The following is a 9,973-nucleotide window of genomic DNA, read 5'->3' on the forward strand; positions in this document are numbered from 1 at the left end:
ACAGGGTGATAAGGAGAGGGAGAATGGGATGACTTCCTGGTAGAGACAGCAAGGACTCGAAGGGTTGATTGACCTCCACCCATGTTGCAATGCAGTGAGCACATTTTAAGAGCTGTGTGGGCCAATTAGTTTAACTTAATTCATGGAAACAAGTCCTTTGGCACACCTAATCTACGCCGATCATTGATCACCCCCCCCCCTCCGTTCACACTTGTTCCACATGATCCTATCTTCGCATCTACTTCCCACACTCTAGGGGGTATTTCCAGAAGTCACTTAATCAACAAACCCAGACAAGTCTACAGAGAGGAGATGATTTAAAACGTGTCACCACAGGGAGGGGTTGATGTGAACAGTACAGACCAAAGGTCCTATTGAAAAAGCTACTTTTCTTAACTACTAAACCAGGTTCGCTTCTCAATAAACAGACACCACACAAACTGTTTGGTAGACCAGTTCAAAACTTTACTTAACATCGGCCGATGGAAGGGAGCGAGAATTCCAGCTTGGTGACCAATATAGACACTCGACTGTCCTCGGTCCCCTTCTCTGAACAACAGAAGTACATTGCCTTAAATAGGGTTTTTTTGTCCTTTTAGCACATTCCACAGACATTAGTCATGGTCAGAGGTACAGGAAAAGGTTTCCACAGAATGCATCACATCAAAGGCATTTTGTTTACATGGTACAAGATATACTAAAAACATTGGCCATTTGTTTTAGGTCATTTTATCTTCAAAGAGATCACCCTAGCTCTTTCGCTGCTTCCTCTCTGTCACTTGGTCCCTCATAAACATAGGCCATTTGGTTTATGACATCTTACATCAAAGAGATCTCTCTAGCTTCTCCTCTCTGCTTGTCACTGGTATTATTTATTATCCCACACACCGCAACCTGAGGCAAGCCTAATTTGACACAAAATATAAGCTGTAAGCTAGCCCAGAAGCCAATTTAATATCTTCTTATATTTTTAACTAAAATTTGGCTTCATTACTATGGCGAGCAAGATAGATCACTCGACGAAAAAGACGTGGTACGGTCATGGGCAGATTCATGGGTAATTTTCGGCCCCATTTCCCTAACCGGCTCCCGTCTCCACACCAAAGATCCCACAGGATACTAGTGCGGAGACAGAAGCTGGTTACGGAAACATCCTCGTAAAAATAAGAGTTATTTGGGAAAAATCTTCTCCTCATTTTCAGAATTATAATTTATTAACACAAACTGTTCCCCCGCAACGTTGATTACACTGCGGGTCGGGTCGGGTTTCTGAAATGGATGATAAAAAAGGCCCACGTTCCGCTCCGTTGCGTACTACACGTCTGCCCATTGCATTTAGAAGGAGTGGTCTATCTTGCTCCGCTATAGGATCTTTGGGAGAGACGAGATGCTGAGTGAGCACAGAGAGAGTAAAAAGCAAATGGAAGATTATTCCTATGGGTTGGCATGAGGCAAAAAGACTGGCAGTGACCAGCTGGATCGAATGGCCTCTCCTAGTGTATATTGTGGGCATTCCTGAAACATTAAAGGCATGCACCACGGCACGGTGTTTAAAACAACTGATTTATTTGGAACAGATAGAACAGTGCGGTCATGGTGACGCAGCGGTAGAGTTGCCACCTTACAGTGAATGCAGCGCTGGAGACCCGGGTTCGATCCCAACTACGGGTGCTGTCTGTACGGAATTTGTACGTTCTCCCCGTGACCTGCGTGGATTTTCTCCGAGATCTTCGGTTTCCTCCCACACTCCAAAGACGTACAGGTTTGTAGGTTAATTAACTTGGTAAATGTACAAATTGTCCCCAGTGGGTGTAGGATAGTGTTAATGTGCGGGGATCGCTGGTCGGCGCGGACCCAGTGAGCCGAAGGGCCTGTTTCCACACTGTATTTCTAAAACGAAAACTAAAAGACTAGATCTATAATATTAAGCTCCAGCCCAGTTATAGGAGTTACTAACAGCAGCTGAAGGTGACTTCGTTCAGCTGATCCGTGTGTGGGAAGGGGTTTGCTCGGACGTCCCAGCTACACCACCAATGCCCAATGACCAGGGTTCAGCCCTGGGTGTGATGAGCAGCAGCGGTAACAGCAGATTCCAACAAAGCCGTCACTTGTGAACTAGTTTGGTTTCAGCAGCAGTATTGGTTGAACATCCACTGTTTTTAACCTTTCCCCTCGGCGTGAATCCCATCCCACACAGAGCGGGCGAATCATCCCTGGTGTGAATCAGCCGGTGCGTCAGTAGCTGGGATGACCGGGCAAACCCCTTCCCACACACGGAGCAGGTGAACGGCCTCTCCCCAGTGTGAACACGCCGGTGTTTCAGCAGCTGAGACGACTGAACGAACCCCCTCCCACACTCAGAGCAGGTGAACGGCCTCTCCCCCGTGTGAATCCGCTGGTGTATCAGCAGATTGGACGAACGGGCAAACCTCTTCCCGCACATGGGGCAGGAGAACGGCCGCTCTCCGGTGTGAATCTGCTGGTGGATCAGCAGCTCCGAGGATCGACAGTATCCCTTCCCGCACTCGGAGCAGGTGTACGGCCTCTCCCCGGTGTGGACCTGCTGGTGTATCAGCAGGCTGGACGATCGAGCAAAACTCTTCCCGCACTCAGAGCAGATGTATGGCCGCTCCCCGGTGTGGACGCGTTGGTGCGTCATGAGGCTGGATGACTGGGTGAACCTCTCGCCGCACTCGGGGCAGGTGAACGGCCTCTCCCCGGTGTGAACCCGCTGGTGCCTCACCAGGTGGGACGACTGAGCGAACCCCTTCCCGCACTCAGAGCAGGTGAACAGCCTCTCCCCGGTGTGGAACTGCTGGTGCCTCATCAGGCTGGACGACCGGGTGAATGTCTTCCCGCACTCGCTGCAGGTGAACGGCCTCTCGCCAGTGTGAACGAGCTGGTGCGTCAGCAGGTGGGACGATCGTGCAAATCCCTTCCCGCACTCAGAGCAGGCAAAACGCCTCTCCCTGGTTTGAATTCGCTGGTGCGTCATCAGGCCAGATGGAACAAGTAAATGTTACCCGACACTCAGTGGCAATGAACGGCCTCTCCCCAGTGTAAAGTTACAGTTGTACCAGGTCGCTCGACTGAGTGGGCCCCCTTGTGTATTCCAGGCTGCTAAACGTCCTCTCTCCACTGAGAATGTGCTGATGGGAACAAATTGAAAGGTGTTGCACAACGGCGCAGTGCTGCTCCAGTTTAGTCCCACACTCCAAAGACGTACAGGTTTGTAGGTTAATTGGCCGGCAAATTGTAAATTGTCCCTGGTGTGTAGGATAGTGCTTGTGTAGGGGTGATTGCTGGTTGGCATGGACTCGGTGGGCCTTCTCTCTAAAATCTAAAGGTCACAAGACACTAAACTTTCAAACTGGTTCACCCAATCGAACTGGATTTTATGTTTTCCACAGATCAACAGCTTTTGTGGATAACAGTGATCTGGGAAATATTTGACCATTCATTCAGAGATCTGAATAAAACTTACATGGTTTGTCACCGGGTTAGTTCATTAAAACCTTACACACACACACATAACGTCCCCCCCCTACAATGTGTCTGCAGCACTCCCTCTTCAAGTTTGTGTGACTACCGAAAGCTTTTTCCACAGTTAGTGTTCTTGAACACTCTCACTCCTGGGTGAGAATCTCACTGCCCTGTCAGCTATCCTGTGGTTTGTAAAAAAAAAGACAGAGGCACCTCCCTTCTTCCACATTCAACGATCGATGACATTCAGATGCTGGAGAACTGAACGACGCTGTAGATCTGATGCGATGTGGAGTTTAGGATTGCCGCACACAAAGCTTGTTTGTTCTAACCTGTAAAAGGAGTTATAAAAGACATCAACACTGCCAAGACAACAGACAACCTGCATGGTCAGGTTAATAGCTGTACTCTCACAACAATTAAGACTTGAACGTGGTGCCAAATCTGGCGACACTGTACATTGACTCAGTGTACTACCACTATACACTTGTAATGTGTCCGAGGTCATAAGGTCATAAGTGATACGAGCAAAATTAGGACATTCAACTGGGACATTTTGTGGACAAGTTTGGGCATAGGGCCTGTTCATACGCTGTGTATCACTCTTGATTCTGTATAGGACTAGTAAAAATTTAGCAGTACTGATTGATGCGATGTGGGAGATCCTTATTTTGATACCCATAGTCAAAATAAAGACCAACATTCTATTGACCTCAGTCTGAAGAAGGGTCTCGACCAGAAATGTCACTCATTCCTTCTCTCCAGAGATGCTGTCTGTCCCACTGAGGGACAGCATTTTGTGTCAATCTTTGGTTTAAACCAGCATCTGCAGCTCCTTCCTACACATTCTATCAACCTTGTTACCTGCTGCGTCTGTGCTAACTTCCCGTTTCATACACGACCCCAGATCACGTACGCTGCAGCTTTTTGCAATTGAAATTACACCGTTATTTTGTTCTTCCTTACAGGACTAGTTTTTTAAAGAGCTAATTAATATGTAGGTTGCTCGCTTTTTTTTTTGCTTGCGGAATCATTTATCTTTAGTTAGATAATACTTTGGCTTTGGGCTTGGTTTTCTGAGTTGAGCACTTAACCTGGAGTTATAGCACAAGTACTTTCTGTTTTAATTGTAATTCAAAATGAACAATTTCACGTTTGTATGCTAGTTTTGCCCCCTTCCCCTCTCAATGAAGCCATGCTGATTCTGCTCAATTATTTATAATTCCGCAAATAAGTGGACAAATGGTCTTCGATTTCACGTTGTAAAAGAGGTGATTGGGGGTGACATGCAGTCGTAGTAATATAGGATTTTTGCTGAGATTTTCGCTGTCGGTATCAAAATAGGGGATTCCCACATTGCATCAATCGGTACTGCAAACAGTTTTACTTGTCCAATGTGAGGAAAGAAGCAACAAACAACAGTGCGATAATAATCTGGTCACTAGTGTTATTCATTGAAGAACATGACAGCAAAGAAACAAACTGCTGGAGAAATTCGGGGGGAGGGGGAGGGGCAGACAGCATCTGTGGAGGACAATGGACAGATGCCCTACCCGTTCCTTCCACAGATGTTGAGTTCTAGCACATTGCTTCTACGTTGGTTATGTTACCCATGGCCGCCACTTTACCCACAATTCCCATCGAGGCAGAAACAGGTCTATCCTTCACCCCCCCCCCCCCCCCCAGTAATGCGCATGCGCCAGGGGCATGAAGCATTATGGACCGGCTTGTCGCCATCTCCTTCCTTAAGTAAAAAAAAAAAACGGGTGCGGAGGAGGACCGGCACCGTCCCCAGGAGACGGGCCACCGTGTCCCCAAGGGCCGCACCGATTCTCCCCGCAGCCGGGGGCCGCTCCTCAGGCCGGGCCTCGGTGCTGACTGATCCCGCGCCCGGATCCCCGCTCCTACCCGCCGCCGATCCTCCGGAGTCTTTTGTCCACGGACCGCATGCGCGCCTTGGCCGCACCACTTCCGGTTCCCCGCGCCTGCGCGCTTGGTATCGCCTGCAACATAGGGCGAGTTCTGGGCCGTAGATCCTTCTGGGTAAATAGGACGCCATGGAAGTAGCTGACATATCCAGCTATCACTTCGCTGAACACTTACGACAACTTGAACTCCCGGTTGCAAACCATTATAACAACTCCTCCCTTTCCCAAACTGACCTTTCCTTCTTGGGCCTCCATTGCTAGATTGAGTCACAGGAAAACAACACGTCATTTTCTGTTTGGGTAGTCGGTTTAAACCGAAGATAAAAAACGCTGGAGCAACTCAGTTCGACAGGCAGCATCTGGAGAGAAGGAACTGGTGACGTTTGGGGTCGAGAGACTGAAGAAGGGCCTTAACCTATTGCCTCTCTCGAGAGATGCTGCCTGCCCTGCTGAGATACTATATCATTTTGTGTCTGAGTTCCCCATTATTAGATAACCTCAGGTAACCCCTGCTCCCCCTCCTTCCCCCTCCCCTGTGCCATTTGCCTTTCCTTTTAGACTTTTAGAGATACAGCGTGGAAACAGGCCCTTCTGCCCAGAGTCCAGCTGCTCACCCCATACACTAGTGCTATCCTACACATTACAGACAATTTACAGAAGCTAATTAACCTACAAGCCGATACATCTTTGGGGTCTCCTCTCCTCCACCCACATTCCTACCAATTCGCAACTCTTTAATCGTTTTGTCTCAGACATTTTTTAACCTCTGGCTTTTGTTCCAACCATCAGCCTATCAAAATCACCCAGCTTGTGTTGGCCTATTAACTGCCACACTGTCATACCTCTCCTCTCTCCGAGGTTTCTTTCACCCCCCCCCCCCCCCCCCAAATCACCCCCCTAAAATCCATCGGAAGGGTCCCAACCCAAAATGGCAGCTATGCATGTTGCCTGACCCTGTGAGTTAATCCAGTAGTTTAGGTCCTTTTTTGGCATAACATAGAATAAGTGTGAATGGATGAGAAAGGGCCCATGTCCATGCTTTTTCTTTCAAGCAAGATTAATAACAGGCATGTATTTAATGAGAAGTTGAATGAACAGAGGACAAATAAATACAAGAATATTCCAACCGTGAGGGGAGGATGGAATATCTGGTAGGGACCAGGTGGGCAGAATGGCCTCTCTATCTCCACTGCATGCAGAGGGAGCCGCAGGATTTACAACAGAACTCTGCTATTTGCCACAGATCCAAGATATTAAACTTCAGGCCAGTCACACGAGTTACGAGCATCAGAAGAACAAATTCCAACTGTGCCCGATGACCAAAGTTCAATCCTAGGTGTAAGTGTAACTGTAGAGCCCATCAACAGCAGTCACTTCTCGACTTGCAACTGGATTCAGCAACTGCGATGGTTAAACAGCAAACCAATAACTTGAATAAACTCCCCCCCCCCCTCCACAGTGTGAATGTGCTGGTGTGTCAGTAGCTCAGATAATCAAGTGAAACCTTTCCTACAAAATTAACAGGAGAATGAATTCCCACCAGTGCAAATGCTCTGGTGCATCACAAGTTTAGATTCACCAGTAATACCCTCCGCACATTCAGGAGAGACAAATCGTTTCTCCACAGCGTGAACTCGCTGGTGGGTCATCAGGAAAGATGATTGTGTGAATCCCTTCCCACACTCGGAGCAGGTGAACGGCCTCTCTCCAGTGTGAATTCTCTGGTGTCTCAGTAACGCAGATGACTGAGTGAATCCCTTCCCACACTCAGAGCAGGGGAATGGCCTCTCCCCGGTGTGAACTCGTTGGTGCCTCTTCAATCGGCACTTATAACTGAATCCCTTCCCACAATCGGGACATGCAAACGGTTTCTCCACAGCGTGAACTCGCTGGTGGGCCACCAGATTGGATGATTGAGTGAATTCCTGCCCACACAAAGAGCAAGTGAACGGCCTCTCCCCAGTGTGAATTCTCTGATGTGTCATCATGTTTGACAACTTAGTGAAACGCTGCCCACATTCAGAGCAGGTGAAAGGCCTCTCCCCAGTGTGAACTCGCTGATGTGTCATCATGTTGGCCAGCTGAGTAAATCCCTTCCCGCACTCAGGACAAGTAAACGGCTTCTCGCCGGTGTGAATTAGCTGGTGTCTTTTCAGGCGGCATGCTTGAGCGAATCCCTTCCCACAATCGGGCAGGCAAATTGTTTTTCCACAGCGTGAACTTGCTGGCATGTCAACAGGTGGGAAGATTGACTGAATCCTTGCCCACCCTCAAAGCAGGTGGATAGTTTATCCATGCCTTAAACTCTCTGGCGTCTCGTCGGATCAGCTGACACAGTGAATCCCTCCCACGCATTCAGATGCAGGTAAACTGAAAGTCACTGCAAATGCGATGGGTTGAGTTTGATATTCGTGTACACAAATCCTCTGCTCGTTGCACCCTGTAGAAAGAGTTTACAATAAACATTAATAGGTAACAATAAAGATTGCTGTCAGATGTGGCAAGTTTAGTCTCCATAGTGAGCTGTGACAGCATGGCTCAAAGCTAGCTGGGGGGGGGGGGGACGGGGACGATAAGCCTTCATCTTCTGTCTGAGCTCAACATCAAATTCACTGACTTTATTTCTGTCCACATCACAGAGGGCCATTTTTGCGAGTCATCTATCGGTGATTCGGTCCAGGATCACTGAGGATATAACTTCTTGGGCAAGTCCCACATCCCCACCATGAGCAACGCGGTATTTCCGTGGCTGGTCCAGTGGACATTCTGGTCAGCAGTGACACCCTGGTGATTGGTGTCGGTGATGACAATGCCATTGGACGTTACAGGTAGGTAATCATATTCTAAGAAAGGACACAAAGCACAGAACATGCGATGGGCACAAAAAGCTGGAGCGGGACACGCAGCATCTCTGTAGAGAAGGAATGGGTGACGTTTCAGGTCGAGGCTCTTCTTCAGGCAAGGGTCTCAATCCGAAATGTCACCCGTTCCTTCTCTTGAGACGCTGCCCGTCTCGCTGAGTTACTTCAGCTTTTTGTGTCTATCTTCGATTTAAACCAGCATCTACAGTTTCTTCTTACACATGGAACATATGATGTTTGGGTCGCGATCCTTCTTCTAATCAGCTCTGTTACTCCAGCACTTGTGTCCTCTTTTGGTACATCAGCATCTGCAGTTCCTTCATCTGCTGGTCACGCTGTCTATTGGGCAGTGAATCCATGTAAGCACTTATTTGTGGATCGGCAGTGTGTTACGGTGGTGCAGCCGTAGAGTTGCGGCCTTACAGCAAAATGCAGCGCCAGAGACCCGGGTTCGATCTCGACTACGGGTGCTGTCTGTAAGGAGTTTGTACGTTCTCCCCGTGGGTTTTCTCCGAGATCTTCGGTTTCCTTCCACACTCCAAAGACATATAGGTTTGTAGATTAATTGGCTTGATTTAAAATAAAAATGTAAAAGTATCCAGTGCTGAGTGATGCTCTCCCAAGAGTTTTTCAGCGCACTACATCCAGATCCAGACCTATGGCCGCCTCTTTACCCATAACCGCTCGCGAGCCAGAAACCAGTCTATCCGTCACCGGTGCTGGTCAAAGATCCTATTTCAAATTTTATTTTAAATTTCGTTGTACATGATTCATGTTACAATGACAATAAAGAAACTATTCTATATATTCTATTCTATGGGATTGGTATAGGATCTTTGGTGCTGGCGCCGCCAGCACCGTCACTGACGGACGGTAAACTCCCCGGGGCCTTTGTGCGGAGGGGGGAGGGAAGGCACCGTCCCCAGGTGGCGGAGCACCGATTCTCCCCGCAGCCGGGGGCCGCTCCTCAGGCCGGGGCCTCGGTGCTGACTGATCCCGCGCCCGGATCCCCGCTCCTACCCGCCGCCGATCCTCCGGAGTCTTTTGTCCACGGACCGCATGCGCGCCTTGGCCGCACCTCTTCCTGCTCTCTGCGCCTGCGCGCTTGGTATCGCCTGCAACATAGGGCGAGTTCTGGGACGCAAAGGTTCCTGGGTAAGGAGGGCTCCATGGAAATGATCTGAAATCACCGGCTCAACGTTCCCCAATGCACCAAGTCCGTGTTTTCACGTTGAGACGCAGCAGACAATTTAACATGGCGAGCTCCCATAAGAAATATATTCGATTATTTATGAAAATCAAAACCTTAAAGGGGTTTAAACTTTGAAAGAAAATACTGTAGTTCTGCAACAAGCTGTGTTGCTCAGAAAAGTTGTGCTTGTAGAAAATCGCGTTGGATTACCAAGAGGTTTCAGAGACCAAAGAATTCACAAATTGCAATTTCATTCATTTTTCCCACAAGACATTCAAAAATAAGGGAAACCGGAAAGGGTTTCGGCCCGAAACGTCGCCTATTTCCTTCGCTCCATAGATGCTGCTGCACCCGCTGAGTTTCTCCAGCATTTTTGTGTACATTCAAAAATAATGGTCTTTTTAATAGCTAATAGTTTTATTTTAGATACTGGAATCTAAAAATATGAAATGCTATATATATTTGGTTTAATTGAGTATAGTTGCAAAACTATGAATATAAGCAGTTCT

At 48.2% G+C, this 9,973-nt stretch overlaps 1 protein-coding gene and 1 pseudogene across 2 annotated transcripts in view; both read right to left on the reverse strand.

Annotated features, from left to right (window-relative positions):
- LOC129704352 (oocyte zinc finger protein XlCOF15-like) overlaps positions 1-5,876 on the reverse strand; it is a 265,479-nt gene extending 259,603 nt beyond the window's left edge. Inside the window, exons 1-2 of one of the 2 annotated variants that reach the window (XM_055647442.1) lie at positions 5,392-5,876; positions 3,000-3,815 (exon numbers count right to left, since the gene is read on the reverse strand). In XM_055647442.1, the coding sequence (XP_055503417.1) occupies positions 3,780-3,815; positions 5,392-5,700 (345 nt within the window). In that variant the 5' untranslated portion in view covers positions 5,701-5,876 and the 3' untranslated portion in view covers positions 3,000-3,779. Of the gene's footprint in view, positions 1-2,999; positions 3,816-5,391 lie in introns of those variants that run through there. The other variant, XM_055647441.1, reaches the window with a different exon arrangement.
- On the reverse strand, positions 1,546-9,560 carry LOC129704361 (gastrula zinc finger protein XlCGF57.1-like; annotated as a pseudogene).
- Between the last annotated feature and the right edge of the window lie 413 nt (positions 9,561-9,973).

The sequence above is a fragment of the Leucoraja erinacea genome, chromosome 15 (genome assembly GCF_028641065.1).
Source record: "Leucoraja erinacea ecotype New England chromosome 15, Leri_hhj_1, whole genome shotgun sequence".
In the NCBI taxonomy this organism is placed as follows: domain Eukaryota; kingdom Metazoa; phylum Chordata; class Chondrichthyes; order Rajiformes; family Rajidae; genus Leucoraja; species Leucoraja erinaceus.